The sequence below is a fragment of the Oryctolagus cuniculus genome, chromosome 14 (assembly GCF_051225735.1).
Source record: "Oryctolagus cuniculus isolate XC-2025 breed Fujian yellow rabbit chromosome 14, ASM5122573v1, whole genome shotgun sequence".
In the NCBI taxonomy this organism is placed as follows: domain Eukaryota; kingdom Metazoa; phylum Chordata; class Mammalia; order Lagomorpha; family Leporidae; genus Oryctolagus; species Oryctolagus cuniculus.
The window spans coordinates 30,854,285-30,873,916 of record NC_142880.1 but is presented as its reverse complement, the minus strand read 5'-3'; the positions used below and the strand labels follow the sequence as shown (position 1 = coordinate 30,873,916).

Here is a 19,632-nt window from a genome sequence, read left to right as displayed (position 1 = left end):
AGACATTTGGCATACAACTTGTTTGCAGATAAGTGTTAAGTATGCTTTTCTTTCAATAAATGTATATGATTTTTTTGAGATTAAAAGTGTCATTACCAGTAAACTGTTACAAGCTAATTTGGTTTATAAAGAAAGCTGTTGGAAGAGAACCTATTAAAATATGATAATATAACAAAATCAAGCTATAAAGGCTTTTAAACCTTGTTTTGGGGTTATAAAAATTAGCATTTTCATTTTTGATTAGCCTAGTAATTACATATTTAGTAGTTAATACTCCTTGTTAGTTGGAACAAGCATTGTGGGAAGTATAAAACAGTTTAGGCTTCCCTCAGTTGTAAAGCTTTAAATAAAATTACAAATTATTAAAACATTTTAAGTCCTGGCTTATAAAGAATTTATTTAAACATTTCCATGTTCAGTGGATTTGTGAAATTGAATTATTATAGCCCTCCCTTTTTTTTTTTAAGTTTTCTTTTCTAGACAGGAGAGAAGAGACCCCCCCCTTCCCCAAATTTGGATGCTCTCCAAGAGCTCTATGTGTGTGCCTGAGAAGTTATAATCACTTGATTCGAGTCTGAGTTTTATTGGACAGGCTTGTCTGGTGGGTTAAAATCCCCTCATCCTTTTCCAGATGATAACTGGCTTGTTTTTCTCCCCTTAAAAATAGTAAGAATTTACTTTTTGTAGTGATATCAGACCTGGAGACATAGGCCACCTTGGTTCCATGTGCTGCTGGCTTAAAGAAAGAATGAAATATGAAAAGACAAAAACAAAGAAGGGCGTAAAAGAAAAGGTAAGAAAAGGAACAAAGCCAAAGGTGAAAGAAAAAGGAAAACATGGAGAATTTAAATGTGATGAAATAATGCAAAGTAGTTAGGAGAGTTAAGTTTGCAGTTCTGTGTGTTCTAAACAGGCATTTTATTATTGTCTTCGAAAATGCCTTTTGATGTAAGAAAATAGGTTTTTTTAAAAAAGAAATAACAAGATTGGGTTTTTTTTGTGATATATATATATAGTATTTGAGAGCAGTAAATCACTTTTGGGCCTTTGAAAACAATTTGAACTCATGTTTGATAAACTTATTTTTCAGTGCGCACATTTCAAATGCACATACTGTATTTGAGAAAAAAATACTGCTGTTAACATTCTGATGGTGTCTAGCCTAGAGGAATTCGCCTAGCTTTTATGGTAATATTAGTAGAAGTTATATATATAAAATAAACTATTATATTTAAAAAGTAGAAGTTACTAAAAATTTCAAATGGTACTGTTTTGCCTAGAAATAACTTTCTCTAATGATTACTTTTATATTATAGATTTTTGCCTATTTAATATATATTATACTTAGGGTTATATGTAATTATTTTCAAAATTAGTTTTATTTAAAAATGTTTTTAATTATTTAAGAAATATTTAGCTCTAGTAGGAAAACATTACAATCTTCACATTATTTCGAATGTCTTATGATATCTGTTGAATTGTATTAAGTAATTCAAATTGTTTCATTTGTTAATATATTTTGCATTGCAGGGCATAGCTGGAATTCATTAGTCATAATCTCCCCCTAATGGCAGCTGCTTGTCCTAACCACAAAATAAAACCCTTAATTCTTGTTTAACTCTAGTTTTAATGTCACACTGACAATTTTCATATTCAAAATCTTCAAAGAAAGTTCTGATTAATATTGTTTTAAAATGTGTCTTACTGGAAATGATTTGATTTTTTTCCTATGCCTAATTTGGCCCATTTTGTAGTTTAGGTTGGTCAGCTTCAAGAACTACATTGATTATGTAATTTTAAAATTATTATATAAAAGATAATTTTAAATATAATGGCTGATTTAAAATAACTCTTTTGTTGTCTGTATGTAGAGTAAAACCATTGGAAGGCAGTGCTGTGTCCCCACCTTGTGTCTTTCTGGGGTATAGACAAAGCAGAATGTTTCAGATAAGTGAAGTCAGTTTCAGCAGTCATGATTGGGTTTCGTCCTGATTTTGGGTTGTATTGTAACATTTTTTTAAAGAAAATCTTCTGCATCCACTGTGATTTTTAAAACTGTAAAGTTAAAAAGGCCTTTAAAATACTTGCCGCAGTTATCATATTCATAACTATTATGGAGGTTGGGCAGTTGATTTCATGATCGCCATTTATTTGGTTTGATTGCCATAGATAGGCATGTTAAGCATTTCACTATTTGAGAGCATCTCATTGTAGTTTTGTCTTGTGAGCTTTTCTGTTACTAAAATTTTAAGTCTCTCAAGCCTGTAAGTTAGGCTACTTCTCTTTCCTGGTTATGATTTCATAGTATGTCAGTAAAGCTTAATTAAACATAGTTTTGGAGAGGGAAAATTATGTACAAATAGTAAAACATATTAATGCTGTTAATCCCTAAAACTGGTTTTTACTTCTTGCCTCAAAATTTCCAGGTTTTTATATATGTTGGTTTTTGAGAAACTTTTCTTGTATGCATGTTTTTAACAGTATTAGATTTTTGAAATTTATATAAAAGTATAAATAATTACAAATATATTAATCATAGCATCATGTAAGGTATATAATAGAAGATAAATACTTTATGGCTACTATCCATATATCTTACTGACTGCTTCAATAAAGGTGTAGCAAGGCTAAAACTTTGTGTGTAAGGTATTAAATTACTGTGGGTACGTTATTGTTCTGTTGTTGAATATTATATGTTGGTATAGTTCATTAGTTATAATTTAAAAAATTAGTTGATAATTATTAAGAATATAGTACATTTTTGTTCTATGCATGTAGTATTTTTCTCTGCCTATATGTTAGGAAGCCTAATGTTCATTTGTTAGGAAGAAAATTGTTTACAGTCTTTACAGCTATCACATATAGGCATGGAAATATTTTGTGAAATATTTCATAAAAGTAGTTTTGGACCAAAATCAAGTATGAGTTTATCTTTACCTAATGATCTATTAAGGCTTTAGTGTTTCTAAATAGGATCCCACTAAGACAATTTTATGATTATTTGCAGATTCGTAAACAGAATATATAATTTGAAATGCTTTTGCACTCAAATCACTAGATTAGTAAGGTGCACATAACCTAAATTATACTGCTTAATTTGGTGACTGAAATTCTACTTAAGTCTTGGAATAGATATTTAATCATATCAGGATAATTTTAATATAAGTGGGTTGATATATTTTAATTTTTTCATGAATTTGACATGTTGAGATGTTTGGAAATGGTTTCTTAATGTACCTAAGGTGATTAATCTTTGGTATAAATTCATATTTATATCATAATCCTGATAATATTTTCTTTACTAGACTATTAATTTGTAGAAAAATTAGTGTTTTCATTAAAGGAGTTCTTTATATTAGAATATCAGAATCTTTAAAGTATTGATCAAGGTTTTGGATGTATGACTTTAACAAATATGTACATTTGTTGGAGAACTTACACATTGACTTTATATGTGTTTTCTGAAAACTCTGCAATGCAAACATAATTTTAAGAAGAAGTTAACATTTAGCATTGTACTTGTTCCACTTAATACCTAATGAGGTTTGATAGTGATGTGTCTTAGAACTAGAAATTGAGACCATTATGTATGTTTTCCACCTGAGTATGTCTGGAATTATTATTATAGATTATTTAAAATGTGGTGAACACACAAGCAAGAAATTATTTAAAAAGCTGAAGTGAAAAAATATATTGCCACAATGTTAAACTGATGTTTCTTGTTATTAATAGGGTATATAATAACTTACAGTGTTTCAATTATTTGATAATTTGGGTGATTTAGTGATTGCTGATCTCTAAAAAATTTAACAGCATAATTTCCAGTACGTATTATTTAATTTGTGTTCTTTTCTGGTATGCCGTTATCTAATTTATGACTTGTTTATTGTATTTAGAGCCTTAGTATACTGTTTAAAAATGACTGGTTAACAGAGCTAAATCTAGGTTGTCTGATAATGAACAGAAATCATTAAATACAGGAGATAATTTTTGTCTTCTTAATTAAAAAATGCCCTTTACCCTTTATTTTGATATTTTAATGTTAAAAAATTTACCAGTCGTATTCAGAGAGGGTTTGTATACACATACACATACATTTACATATAAATGCTTTTCAGTGCTTGCTTTATAAAAAATTCTGTATAATGGTAGCTAGTTCTTATTTTATGAAAGACAGGATCTCATTAACTGTATGTTAAGTGTCTTTCAGGTTTAATATCTAATGTAGTATAGAAATATTTATTGTAATAGGAGTTATTTCACGAAAAATGAGAATCAAATACTTTTCCATTTTTGTTGATCTTTAAAAAATATATTTGTCTAGCAAAATATCTTAATAGTAAGTTACTGACCGTTTTCCCCTTTAAAGTTTTTGGATGGTCAAGTAAGCTAGGATGGATCTAGCGAAAGTCTTAATCTTTGCACAGAATAGAGTTTCATTGAATTTACAATATATAATTTTTCATAAATCATAATACATTGTATTCAGGATATATCTGTGAACCTCATTGAAAGAGATTTCATGACTGAATACTTCCTAAGTAGATGTCCTGAGCCAACCTCGTCAGCAAAGTGTGTGAGTCTGCGGGGAGCATTATAGTCAGCCTCCAGTCATGTTTGTGCCCATTTTGGGATTTCTAAAATGAAGTCTTTTTACATATAGGGTTTATTCTAAGGATCAAAGATGATGTTTCCTCACATAAATTCTAAAGAATTTTATAGATTTATGACATAATTGGTCTTTACTGATCTGTTTATTTTAAATATTTGGAAAACATTAGATTTATGTCCTAACTGAATTACTAAATTATGTAGGTTGGCAAGCATGATTTCAGTTTTGTTTTGAGACTGACTGTGGTGCTGAAGTTATGTAAGCATGTGGTTAATGCTTTTTTGCTTGAAAGATTTTCTTTTTTGATAAGGTTCATATTTTTAGAATAAAATAAAAGTCCTTTGGTTGTGCTATAATTGGAATAACTATTGTAACAGAAAAATATTGGTTTTGTGCAAATTTGGGGTCATTTGTAGTATGTTATTTTATGTCATAAAATTTATTAGTATAATGTGCTTATACTATACCAAATAACTATTGCAGTATTAGTAACTTATCGCATGAATTACGTATTTTCTTCTCACCATTCAATAACACAAAATACCAAATTGCAATTGCGAATATTTGTGATCTTACAAAGATATTTCCCTTTTTAATAGCAAAGTCAGCAAAAATGAAACTGAAATCACTCAAGCTGTTTTCTTTCCATCTTCTCTGGATCTTATGGATTTACATAGATTATTAAAAGATAAATGAGAATTTGTAATTTTATCATTTTTTACTTCAATATTAAAGTGACTTAATGGATTATTTTCTACATTTTGATTATTTTTCCTTTAGTTTCAGACAAGTTGCATTTTCCCAGCTCTGTTATTTTATCAATTCTAAAACAATCTGTCTTCTTTATTGATTGTTAGAGTGCTGTTCTCACAGTGAACACAATGGTGTATTACCTGGCATTTGCCTTATCTTTTTTCTTAATAAAGCTGTAACTAAAAACAGAAAAACATAAATTTTTTTTGAAAATCAGGCAAGCAATCATCTTAACATGACAGGCGTTACAAAATTTACCTATTGATTTGATATTATAAAACCTGCATTATAAGTATGCGAAGTTTTGTGAGACTGTTACGTAAATATAGGATAGGAGTAGTGTTTGTTAGGACTGCAGTGACTTTCTTGCCTGATCTGAAAATAAAATGTCATCTTTCTTATGAGTGGCAATTTCACATACTTTGAATGCTAGCTTTATACAAATGTTGTTCTTTTCCCCCCCTAATTTGTAGGTGATATAGACAGATTATTTAACTTTCAAACACTGTATTAGTCTGAATTAAATTTCTTGTATGGAAAGATGAAATATTCAGGCTAAAAACAACTTTTTTTAGGATTAAAGTGAATAATGTCAAGATGGCATTTAAAGCACAACATGTGCCAACCATATGAACAGAATGTTAAATTAGAAATTATTTTACTTATTCTTATTTTCTAAACTAATTTATGGGAATCTTAGGAATTTTATGTTTCATATGGAATTCTTTTAAGTCTAGTCATTGTAAACATAATGTAAAATCTTCTTGATTATGCCATTTAAATATTGGCAGATAGTGTAAAGACTGATCATTCTGATCATTTTTAAGAGTGTATTTGAGTTGGTAGATTTCTTTCTTTTATCACAGTTGAGCAGAAGATATATTCAGAAGAATGTGCAAAAATTAAATTGGCATTTAAGGCTGTTTGATTATTGGTGTATTCAAGAAAATGTTTTAAATATGGTCTTTCAATTTTGTTTAAATTTCTTTTTATTTTTAAATAATTTCAAAACAAAAATGTTGAAAGGATTGTACAAATAATTCATATTACCTTTTAGCCATATTTGCTAATTTTTAACCTTTTGCCACCAAATAGGTATTTTGCATCACAATCTATTTTGACTATGAGGACATACTTTTTTTTTATGGTAACTAGTCAGATTTTTAAGAATTTTATTTTTCGATTAAAAAATTAGATTCTCCTTTATTTGTACTGTATCAGCCTTTAGTATATAGTTAAATAAAGAAGATACTCTTTTGGATGTTAAGAAATGATACTTAGATGTGCTTTGGGACTAGCATTGATAAACATTAAATGTATGATTAAAATGTCTAGAATTTCAAATGATGAAATTTACTTTTATATATCTGGTATTTATTGTCACGGAGGCTGATGAGTAAAATGATAACTCTTCTCTTAGTAGTAAGAAGACAGCTAATAGAAATTAAAATATTAAATGTACATATAAATAATTGAAAGACAGACTTCAAACATGATACTGTGACTTAACCCTTTTTTTACTTGCTACTATTCAACACTATTGAAATGTTAATGTGCAGAGTAGTTTAGCATAGCTGCTAAGGATATATTTTGCAGTTTCTGGCTTGCTGTAAATGAGTGACAGAACTAGGTCTGTCTGTTTTAATTCCTCCCTTGCCAACACATTGGTGGACTTCTGTGTGGCAGGAAGTAGAGTAAAAATTAAATGGCCTTAAGCCTCTGCTTTTTGATAATAGTTGGCCTGTCATTTTCAAATTGAAGTATCTGCTCCCAGAAGATGTATAGCCAGTCTAGCTCCCCAAGGCTGGATGTAAATATGATTGGTAGATAGGACTTTTCTAGAGAAGTTATGATCCCTGGTACTTCTCAGGGTTTGTAGGTACATCAGTATTACTGGTGAGCCAGCTCATTCATCAAGATCACATGAATTCTTTCTGACAACTTGCAATTGCCTACTCTATTCATCATTTCTTATAACTCCCTGATCTCTTCAGTGGCTAAAGAACCAGAAGTAGAAGTTGTAAGGAGAAGTAAAATCTGCACAAATCCTGGAAAGCGGATCTTTAGTAACTAAGATTTGATCATACGTGAAATGTTTCCCTTCATTTAAAAATATGATGCAGATTGTCAGTTGAAGATTGCAATTGGCTTAAGTTTTATTTTCTTTGAGTAACCTATGTCTGATCTTAGGTTGGAAATTAAAGTCCCTACCATTAGCTTATCATGGAGAAGTGGGAGAAAAATATGTTATGATTGCTGAAATGACTATGTCCTTATTTAGAAATGACCAGTATTGGAGTGTTTTAGTTAGAAGACCTGAAAAGATAGTAGTAAACATTATAAATATGTTGCATGGCCTTCAGATAATAGTGGAATAAGAATCATCCCTTTGTGTTTCCTTAAAATAGTGAAAAATTTACCTAGTTGTATTTTTAAGAATAGAAAAAAAAATTTTCTATAAAATTACCTTCCCTTTGAAGTGACAAATTTAGAATTACAAGAACAGACTTTTTCTCATAAGTTTTAAGGTGCTCTTCAAGTGAAATGTAGGTTTATAAAAGTTCTTTGCTCACTCTTTGGCATTTGGGCAGTGTCATAACATGTGTGACTGCTTAAATAGACGATATGTGTGAAATTACTCTCATCCTACTATTGGGGCTGCCTTCCAGCAATGGCTTGGACTGCTATAGTCAGGCAATCTGGTACTCAGGATATGTAAGTTTAGAAAAAGAAGATTTTTTTTTATAGGAAGAAAGGAAATTGCTTTCTTACAGGGAAATGTTGCTATATTAACTCTGGTTGCATCAGACGTATAGGTAGTTCATGAAATACAAATGAGCAGTGTTCTAAGAGTTGACTTTTCAAAGTTGTGCTGTTTTCATGAGTTAAGGGAAGACTAGCAACACTTACTCTTTCTAGGAGTGTTTTATGTAATGAGTCCCTAATGTAGTCTTCAATAACCTTTCACTTGAGCTAAAATAATGCTGATGGTATTACGAGACCTAGCCATCCTTTCTAAGAATGTTCCTGTAGAAACATGCCTTCAGAACACTAACTTGGGATGTCCACAAAGACACTTCTCTGTCTTCTGATGGTACCTCCAATGGTTTGGACAGAAACTCTAGTAATACGGTAACTGGGACCACAGGAATGGGTGTCAGGGTCTGGAGAGTAGGTTTTCTGGATTGAAAGCTAAAGGGACTGACTACAACTTTTTTTGTAAATATCTATCTAGAATATATTCAGACCTTTGTCTTCTTCCCTTCCGTGTGTTCATTGTAAGCCCTTGTTACCACACACTTTCTGTGAGGAGGATTTATTTTTTCACTTGCCTAAGACACAAAACATTATTAACATTTATTTCTCTCTTCTATCATCCGAGTATGTAATAACAAATGGTGATCTGAAGAAGGATTAAAAGGACTAATTGTTGTGAAAACTCAGTTCAAGGAAAAATACCAGTGGTGGCTCTTTGGGAGCCTAGAGACCAGAAGTCATTTACTTTTGTACATTTGGGAGAGCTCTCAGCCTTTGTTGGAGCTTACTTAGAGTACAGAGTGTGAAGATAATTAGTGACAAGAAGTAAATAGAGGCGCTTCTCCAGTGGGGATCTAGAGGTAGAATTTGATGATTTCAGGAGTGCTTACTTTTCCCTTGATTCTTTTCCCTCTAAGTCCCATAGAATTGACCTATAATTGAATTGTTCTTTTTTAGAAGCCAGGAATGCCATTGGCTGCAGTTATCTGAAGAAATCCACTGGCAGCTTGGCTAAGAGATAATGCTGGAAGGAAAGGGGGCTAAGTCTCAACTGGCAGCAGCAGATAGTCAAGCAGATTAACTGTGTACTCTGGTGTTATGGTGGAGGCCATTCTTATGCAGGAAATGTGTCCCTCAGGGACCCTGCAAGCTGGCCATATATTGTCTTTTGTTTAAAAAAATTTAAATTCCAGACTGATATGGCAATGGGAGAACTGTGTAATAAATATGAACAAATTTCCTGACATTCATAATTTATTAATTTTAAGTAGTTATATTTAGTTTTTTGAAAAGTTTTAAAAATATGTCAAAGTTCTAATGAAAAATAATTTTTATGTAAGCACTTTACTATTATAAATATTACTGCTATAGCTAGGCTATTTATTTATTAAGCTACACAGTGTAAGTGGGCCATTTCTGATTTAATTAAATCTTTCACATACAGATAGCTTAATATGAGCATTTAATGGAAATGTCCCAGATTTGGGGCAGAGGATTTTTAAAAATAGTTTCCTGGAGTAAATCAGTAAATTCATTTTGTTATAGACAAAATATATTTGATTAGAAAAGGGTTGGGTCATATTTTGAGGGTCAGGGTAACTGGAGAGTGTGCTAGTGCTTTTATTTATTTATTTACTTTTTGCCCCTTCCTTGCAGTCATTTTGTAGCTATTGAAGGGAGCCCATCCAGAGGTTTGATGAATTTTTTGAGACCTCACAACCACATCTTGTCTAGGCAATGTGCCACAAAATCCTATTGATGCTTAGGAAGACCTTGAATTACCCTCAGAGCTAGTTGATAATGCACAGAAAATTACCTGCCTTTCAAAAAACTTTAAATAACAGAATAAAAACTTTTAATAATAGAATGATACTTTGCATTTTGATAGAAATTTCCAATTTTAGAAAAAATCTTTGTGGCTTTTTGCCATCTATCATTCTTATTCTAAATGCAGTGGTTTTCTTTGAAGTATTGGATATAGGGTATTTGTTCTCTTGAGTATAAGCAGTGAAGGGGTGAAGAATCATTTTATTCATTTTGTTTTTTAAAATTATAAAATCGATACATGCTTACTAAAGAAACCTCATGAAACACAGGGAAGCATAAATGGCAGAAATCACAAATTACCCAAAAATGTACCACCCAAAGATAAATCAATCAGTGCTTATATTTGAGTGATTACTTTCAGAGTTTTCCTGTGTGATTATGTTATATTTCACAAAAAGTGTTGTGTTTTATACATGGGTTCAGTTATTTTTTAGTTTTGAACATCATCCTGAGCCAAGAATAATCTGATAGAACATTAGTCCTCATAGCTGGAAAGTTTGTTTATATCCATTTATTTGGCATTTTAAGTTGTTTCTGGTTTTTAACTCTGTTACACTTTAGTGAATATTTTTGTTCTTATATCTTCATTGTTATCTTGATTATTTCTTTTGTTTTGAAAAAATGAAAGTGACTCGTTTTTTCTGATTACAAAAATAATACATATTGATTGAAACATCAGTACAGATGTTTTTTAAAGTATTAATTATCAGATTTTATCTAGCTGCATCTAACTATTCATAATTTTCTGTTTCATTTAAGACTTGCACATATGCACAGATGTAAATACATTTTAAAATTAAAAATTGTTCATATTAAATATTGTTTTGTGTTATGCTTTTAAAAATTTTCTCATGTATTTTTCTATGTCAGTAAATATAGATTATACTATTATGTTTAAAAGCTATTTTACATTCCACTGCATTGGTGGTATTCCACTTATTAATTTACAGATCTAGGTAATCTATTAATTATTGTTACATATTTAGGTTATTTGGTTTTTCACTATTATAATATTCCTATAATAATTTCCCATTGTTATGCCAGGTTTTTTTCTTTTACTCCTAGGGTTATTTTCTTGGACTGAATTCTAAAAGTGAAATTTTGAGATCCAGAAGGAAATTTTTTTTTTTTTTTGACAGGGAGAGTGGACAGTGAGGGAGAGTGGACAGTGAGAGAGAGAGACAGAGAGAAAGGTCTTCCTTTTGCCGTTGGTTCACCCTCCAATGGCCACCGCAGCCGGCGCGCTGCAGCCTGCACACCGCTCTGATCTGATGGCAGGAGCCAGGTACTTCTCCTGGTCTCCCATGGGGTGCAGGGCCCAAGGACTTGGGCCATCCTCCACTGTACTCCCTGGCCACAGTAGAGAACTGGCCTGGAAGAGGGGCAACCGGGACAGAATCCAGCGCCCCGACTGGGACTAGAACCCGGTGTGCTGGCGCCGCAAGGTGGAGGATTAGCCTAGTGAGCCATGGCGCCAGCCAAGAAGGAAATTATTTTAAAATTGGCCACCTATTGACAGGTCACCTTTCAGGATGAATGGTGGTATCAGTTTGTACTCTTGCCCACAGGATGTGTGAATGCTGTTGTGTCTGTTGTAAACCATGTGTTAAACTGTCTTTTAATTCTTAGAATTAGTAAATGAACAGTTATGTTTTTTTGAAAAAAATTAGTGCTACTTGATTTATTTTCTTTTCAAGTAAAAACAGTTTTCTTAACTATTAAAACAGAAAAGTAGGAAGTAGTGAAAAATTCTGTTCTTACTGGTGGCTTGAGGTGTCACACTGCTCAGTTAGAGTCTCTTAGGCATTAAACAATTTTGTATAATGATTGCTTACATGTAATCTGGAATAATAACTGCTGTCACAGCCTGTTTTGGCTGCAGAATAATCGAGCAGAAGTCATGGTGGAGTGGAGTGTTAAGCAGGCAGACATGCTTTGATTTTCTGTTCTGCTGCCTGTTTGCTGTGCTATCTTGGCAAGTTAATTAACCTCAGTTTTTCTAATCTGTAAAATGGGAGTAATATTTTCCTCATAGGATTGTTGAAATGGGATAATATATAAAATATATTTAGTATAATGCCTGTGTATTCTAAGCACTTAAGAAATGAAAGCCACCATACTTTGATATTAGCATTCCTACTAGTATTATTCTTAATGACTACCACAATTGTTAGTGTCTTTAATATTAATACTACAGTGTTCTTTCTTATTACCAAATTTTAATTCATAAAATGTAAAAGACAAGATAGTGAAATGCAGCCATAGTAAGAATTTCCATATGTTGCTGTTGTGAAAATGAGGGGAAAGATGGAATTTCTGTCATATTATAGGAATAAACAGAACTGAAAATCTGAATCTGTAATGCGATATTAATTGATAATCTGATATGTAAGACATTTTGCACATGTCTTATGTCTCCTGTCATTCACTGCTTAAATGAAATTGTTACATTGTCCATCTCATTTTTGTGTATTCAGAATTTAAAGCTGACTAGAGTTATTTATAAAGCTTCTGATGGTTCATCTTTATTCCTTAATATTTTACAAAAATATCTCAACATCAATTTTTGATGACAACAAAGATACCTCCATGGGCCATGCTGAAAGGTAATTTGCTATACAGGATATTTTGTCCAACAGAACTTGCTATCAGCATATAAGCAAAGATTATCTATCAGAAAATGGATATATATATATATATATCTTTTACAGAGAATCAGAGGTTGATATAAAACAAGATTTTACTTATGCCACAAAATGGTTAACTTGGCCACTTTTTTAACTTTGAAGCTTTTTTTTTTCTAAAAAATTTTTCTAAGGAGTTTTTTTAAAGAGATGTTATTTACATAATATAGCCTTTTTTGGCGACTCAAGTTCGTCAATATAAATATCAATTCCAAGACTGTGTTATGCCTAGTGGTAGCCTGAAAGAAGTGAGAGGTATAGGGGTGTAGGGGTGGTCCCAGATTACGACTTTTTGGGTTTCATGATTGGTAACAAAAATAATGTGTAACAAAGTGGACATTTGACACAGCGGCTAAAGTCACCACTTGGGATGCCCACATACAATTTCAGAGTGTCTGGTTCCAGTTCTCATTATTCTGCTTCTGATCTAGCTTCCTGTTAATGCACATCCTGAAATGCAGCAGATAATGACTCAAGTATTTGAGGTCTTGCAACCCAGGTGAGAGACCCAGATAAAATTCTAGGCTCCTGGCTTTGGCCTGGCCCTGCCGTGTCTGCTGAGGGCATTTTTGGGAGTGAACCAGAGTATGGAAAGATCTCTGTCTCTGTCTTTTGAATAAAAAATGAAAATAAATAAATTTAAAAATAATGTATACTATAAAAGAAAAAGTATAAGAAGCAATGATGGCAGGGATTAAGACATAAAATTTATTAACCCATTTAATATTATAATTTTTCATATTTATTTATTTTAAAGATGCAGTGACAAAGAGGAAAGTCGAGACAGAGAGATAAGGATACCTTTCTGCTGGTTCATTCCCCAAATGGCCACAGTGGCTGAGACTGGGCCAGGCGGAAGCCCGGAACCAAGAATTCCATCCTGGGTTCCCACATGCGTGATAGAATTCCCATAATTACACCATCATCTACTGCCTTCCCATGCACATTAGCAGGGCACTCTGATATAGGATGCCAGTGTCTCAAATGGTGGCTTAACTTGCTACACCATATCACTAACTACAATATTACGGAATAAATATTAGTCTCAATATTTAGAGAAATCTTTGGATTTTTTTTAATATACTCACAAGTGATAGAGAAGACAGAATGCATGAAGATCATTAGACCTTCAAATTATACCCAACTTAAAATACTGTGGCACAGTACTCTGCATATATTGTGATGGCAAATGGTAACCCTGTTCCCTTTCCATACTGAGAATGAAAAAATAGTTGACAAACTACACAGTGAAAGATCTATTCATTTAAAAAAGTAAACTTCTGGGGCTGGCATTCTCACATAATGGATAAAGCCGCTACTGCATCCCATATGGATGCTGGTTTGAGTTCTGGCTGCTCCACTTCTGATCCAGCTCCCTGCTAATGCACCTGGGAAAGCAACAGAAGATGGGCCAACTAATTTGGCCCCAGCACCCATGTGAGAGTCCCGGATGAAGCCCCATGGCTCCAGGCTTTGGCCTGGCTCTGCCTTGGCTGTTGTGGCCATTTGGGGAGTAAACTAGCGGATAGGAGACTTCACTGTCTCTGCCTCTGTCTTTTGCTCTCTGTAACACTTACAAATAAAATAAAATAAATAGCATGTTCCAAGATAAGTGATACTAACAGTTAACGTTTGAACCTAATTTTCTTATAAGCACTTACATATTTTAATTAGTGTAAGTCCCACACTTCCTATGAGGTTAGCACTGTTGTCTGTATTTAGTGGATGAGGAAACCTGAAACAGAAATGACAGCTTGTAAATTTCAGGGCCACCAGCAGTCTGGGCAGCACGGTATCAAAATCTACATAACCATTACTCTTATTACCTCTGTTGTAGCAATTTGTGGATTCTAATGTTATTTTAGAGTAAAAAGCAATAAAAGTTGCTCTTGGAGACCTATGTTCTTTTCTAATTTATATAATTTGCAAGTTTTTCAAGGTTTCATAATTATTTCACAGCATCAAAGCTGTGGGAAGTATGTTTTCCCTGTGTATCTACAGACTCAGAGAATGGTAACATCAATAAATATATGGGTGAGTGATCTTCCAAAGTTCATGGAAAGAAACTATGTATGGATTTGAACGTTTTTGTACTAAGATAAAGTTATCTCTCGTTTCCGTTTTCCATGAACTTTTGAGGTACCCTCACATTTTGTTTTTAAGAAAATGAATAAAAATTTACCCTCAAAGTAAAATACACAGATTCATGGGTTCTCCCACCATGTAAACAATTGAGGATTAAATTTCATTTGAAACAACCCTTGATTTTAGAGTCTACTCAGGTTACCTTAACAGAACCTGAAACCATTCTTCAGGTAATGGCCTTAGTAATGGGATTTGATATAAATTTATTGAATTCCAAACTTGCATTTTTTTAAAGGAGTGCATATGTTGAGAATGTATTACACAAAAAGAGTGAATACTATTTTATGGGATGTTGTTTTCAGAACCAGAGAGATACAACAGATGGTAGATGGATATTTCTGTTGAGATTCGTCAAAACAATTTGCAAGGACCACCTAAGGAGTGCTAGAGTTCTGATTTTTTCTTTTTAGGTTTAACCTTTATTTTCAATTCAAACTGAGCGTGCCCAAAACTCAATTGGACTGAACTTGTAATCCTATCTACCCCCTTCTCTTAATCTTTGGTAAAACCCTTCAGTGGATTTTCCTCTCAAACAGGGTGGAGACCCTTACACTCCTTAGCATAGTTGTCAGTGCTCCTCTTGACCTGCCTTCTGCTTAGCAAGCCTCACTCTGTGCCCTTAGAAACCTGCTTTGTGTTAGGTCCACATGTGGTTTTCTGCGTATGCCATTCATACTCACTTCTTCCTCTTCCAAATTCTGCTCTTCTACCGGGCTTATCATTTAAAACTTGCTGATTTATGATAGCTTTACGAGGTAGGTCTTACCTCCTCACTTGTTTAGGTGAGGAAATGGAAGCTTAACAAGTTTACATTTCCCAAGAACTCATCAGATTTTTGGGAATCAGAAATGGAGAAACTGAATCAGTTCCTATTAGAAAAGTTTTTATTGTAGCCATATGAGTACATTAGAAAAGTGCATCTAAGGGAAAAATTTATTCTTATAGAAAAGGATCAGGAAGAAGTTTATCTTCCCGTAGGGAGGTAAATAGTTTTTAATGCAGTATGTGTAAGACTGAAATATGAGGTAACAGAAAAAGAATATAGATTGTGAGAGGTAGAGATAGTAAGGTAGAGTGTGTGAGAGCTCTGTTGGTGCCTAGACTTTTTCATTCTTGTGTTAGTAATTCTAAGATTCTCTGGAGTTCATTTGAGTTGATTTATGTTCTTGGCAACCAAGAGGCCAAAATTAAAGCAGAAATGTGTATTTATTTCTTTGGCTAAGCTTAGAGTCAATTAAGTAGAGGAAATCTCCACTAAAAAAGTGATTATATTCCTGAAGTTTCTTTATGAATTTGATTAGAGTTCAAAAATTTTATCCTGAGAATAATTACAAGTGGTAATTATATTCTTTGGTTAGCTCATAAATGTTGAATGAACGCCATAGGTTGAACCACTGAATATTAAAATGAAATAACAGCTGACACCATTGAAACACAGTTACTAAAATAAAATCAGTAATTGAAATAAAAATTAAATACTGAAGCAAAATCAATAGTGAAAGTTAAAATAGTTTTTCTGGAATACTGGTCTTGAAGAAAAGCAATTTAGTGAAATGTAAGAAAATATTCAATGAAAACATAAAGTCTTAAAGACATCAATTGATTTTGCAGCCAAAAAAAGAAATGCATAAGGTAAAAGAAATATTTTTAGAAATTTTGGCTGCTTCAAATTTATTTAAAACAACTGTTTTAGAAGTGATTAGTGTTCATCATAGCTTATTTAGATTTAAAAGTGTAAAAATTAGAGTAGATGGAGATTCATATATTTAAACTGTGAAAGATAAATTAGTAGACGGAAGAAGCATGGCACAGGATCCTACAATCCTGAATTAAAAGCAGTTATTTGAGATCAGATTTTCTTCAGTTAAGTAGTTCTCAAACTGTGGTCTATGGACTCATTTATTCTCTTCAGAGTTACTGGTGACTCCAAAGAGTTTTATATCTGCTATTACATCTGTTGATTTTTTTTCATTTGAAATTAAAAATGAGAAGTTTTAAATATATAGGGTCACGTTCCATTAGTGACCAGATTGATGATATTTAACAAAGGTCATACAGTCTTTGAAAAAATATACTTATTCTCAGAGAATGAGAGTTGACAAGCCATGAAACATGTTAGTAGTATTGAAATAGTTTTGACTTTATAGATGTCTTAGATAGATCCTAGGTAAAAATTACTGGACCAAACTTTGAGAACTCTTCCTGTAGTTAAAATACTGTACTTCCCCCTCAACTCTTTATTTTAAGTGGGAGAAGCCTTTAGTTAAAGTAAAAAATAGTCTTCAGGTTACATATTTTTACATGACAGCAAACTCTTCTTAAATTAAAAATTATATTCCATAGAGAAAGAGCATTTTAACTTGCGTTTATTTCCACTGGATTTTAAATTAGAAGACAAAAATGTGGGAAAGAGAAATGAGTTCTATTGATTTTTTGGTGTTTGTGTGTTTTGGGGGAATTGATCTGTTCAAGTGGAATTGAACTGGGACTAGGAGTGTGTTCTAGGTGACTCTTCAAGTTGCTATTTAGCAATGTTTATATAGTCATTTTGCTGTCTATTTTTTAGCCAAACATAGGGTTTATTATGTGGTTGTTATTTGAGCCCTGTATCTGGTCATTTAGTGACCATAGTTTATAAAGTAATTATATTTTGAAGCATTTTTATTTGAGTTTCATGATCTTTCTGAGCTTCTAAGACTTAAGCATTTTGTAATACCAGCTATATTTGAACTAAAAATGATGAAGCTTTACAGTTTCATATACAGTTTTCATAAAATAGTGGCAACTATTGTGTTATGTGTTAGGTATTCTAGAATGTAAATCACTTTTTTGTATATTGAGTTACATGTTAATTGTGACATTTTGGGCTTAAATTCTCTGGCTTTTCTTTTTTATAAGATGAAAAATTATTTTGAAATGAATTATCATGGATTTGTCTTCAACATAAATTGCTCTTAAAACTGAGATTTATCTGTATGTGAATTCTATAAATTATAGGGAAAAATGATCAGTATATGCAAAAAGGATATGTGACAATTACTGAAAGAAAATATTTTGTATTAAGATATTCCACAAAATAAAAACATCCCAGCCGGTGCCGTGGCTCACTAGGCTAATCCTCCGCCTTGCGGCGCCGGCACACCAGGTTCTAGTCCCGGTCGGGGCGCTGGATTCTGTCCCGGTTGCCCCTCTTCCAGGCCAGCTCTCTGCTGTGGCCAGGGAGTGCAGTGGAGGATGGCCCAAGTCCCTTGGCCTTGCACCCCATGGGAGACCAGGATAAGTACCTGGCTCCTGCCTTCAGATCAGTGCGGTGCGGCGGCCATTGGAGAGTGAACCAACGGCAAAGGAAGACCTTTCTCTCTGTCTCTCTCTCTCTCACTGTCCACTCTGCCTGTCAAAAAAAAAAAAAAAAAAAAAAAAAAATCCCAGTCCTTCAAGTATTGTTTGACTATAGTAATATTACTTAAAATACTGAATGTATTTCTTTAATAGTTCAATTAGGTTAAGGCTTTGAAGAGGACAGTTACCCTAATTACAATTGCTTGGTGAGAAGAAACTTTTCAGGATTTGTGTATAGATTCTTGTTTTGTAAGTGTCTCTCGATTTTCCAAGGTTTCGCTTAAGTCTAGGCATTGAGAGGCTAATCCTCTTTTCTTGAAGGGTTACTTTAAAAGTGTTATTTCCTTAAAGTGCAGAATCATTTAGAGAGGCTTCTAAGGAAATATTTACTTGAGTAGAATTAGGAAGTAATATTTATTCCTAATTTTTATCAGAAACAGTTATTCTGTAAACATAGGTAAACCCTCCCATCTCCCATTTTGAAAGAAATTTTACTTTAGTAACAATGCATTAATATAGTTTCAAAAATATCTTTGACTATTGAATGCTTTATGTTCTTGTAGGGATAATCATTATACTATCTGTCACTATTTTAGTGAAAAACTTTGTTTTTCCTTGGATGTGTCACTTTAGTTACATTGGATGACATTTGTATTTTTAGAGAAATTAGACTTGACCAGTGGTTTATTGATTGGTCCAAATTTGTGGCATGTTTTTCAGAAAGACTTATGATGGGTTGGCGCACAGAAATGTCATATTCCAATCACGACATGAGAAATGGTTGGATTGCCTGTCCTACTAGGAGGTATTCTTAAAATTAGTTATCCTGTTATATCAATATCAATATATTTATCTCCTATTAAGAATGAGACCTCTTGTTATTGTTACAGTTAAAAATCATGATAGGTACTGATTAAATTCATACAAATGATCATTCTGGGAATTAATGTGCCTGACTTTTTTGGATTTCAAATTTTTGATGGTTCTTCTAAACAGAAAAATCATTTCTCTTAGTGAATATCCATTAGCATATTCCATTTACTCAATAATTGATATGCATTTGTTATTAGTAATGAAATTATATCCTGAAAAATATAAAATATTGTTTTTCCTATGTTTATGTTTTTTCTTGAGACTAGATCTGCGGTACTGCAACTTAAAACAAAATATAAACCTCACCACAATTCATTTCCATTGCATTCAAATAGTAAATTACATAATAATTAAATTTTTATCCATTAGAAATGTAGCTTCAAGTGTTGCATAAGAAAGATGCCAGAATCTTGCAGCACTTACCAGCTATATAAACCTGTGCTGAAAGATATTTATTAAATCTAAAACTATTAAAATTATTTTACAGTTTAGAAGATGCCAGTATTTCTCCGTGAAAAACTGACTTGCTCTTTGTTGTTACAACTCCCTCTTATTTTACATGTTTAAAGCTCTTAAACTCATCTTGGGTTTTAATCACCTAATCCACATATAGCCATGTGTGTTCCCTCTCTTTTTAAGAAT

The 19,632-nt window shown here is 32.5% G+C and overlaps 1 protein-coding gene across 6 annotated transcripts in view; it reads left to right on the top strand.

Annotated features, from left to right (window-relative positions):
- Positions 1–19,632, top strand: part of FBXL17 (F-box and leucine rich repeat protein 17) — a 543,442-nt gene that overhangs the window by 77,118 nt on the left and 446,692 nt on the right. For 2 of the 6 annotated variants that reach the window (XR_016220592.1, XR_016220593.1), the window contains exon 5: positions 18,838–18,922. The exons of 3 other annotated variants lie outside the window; for them this stretch is intronic. Coding sequence is in view for 1 of the 3 variants with exons in the window: in XM_089313094.1 (XP_089169220.1) it covers positions 18,842–18,919 (78 nt within the window). In the remaining 2 variants the exon portion in view is untranslated. The remainder of the gene's footprint in view (positions 1–18,837; positions 18,923–19,632) is intronic. One more of the 6 variants, XM_089313094.1, reaches the window with a different exon arrangement.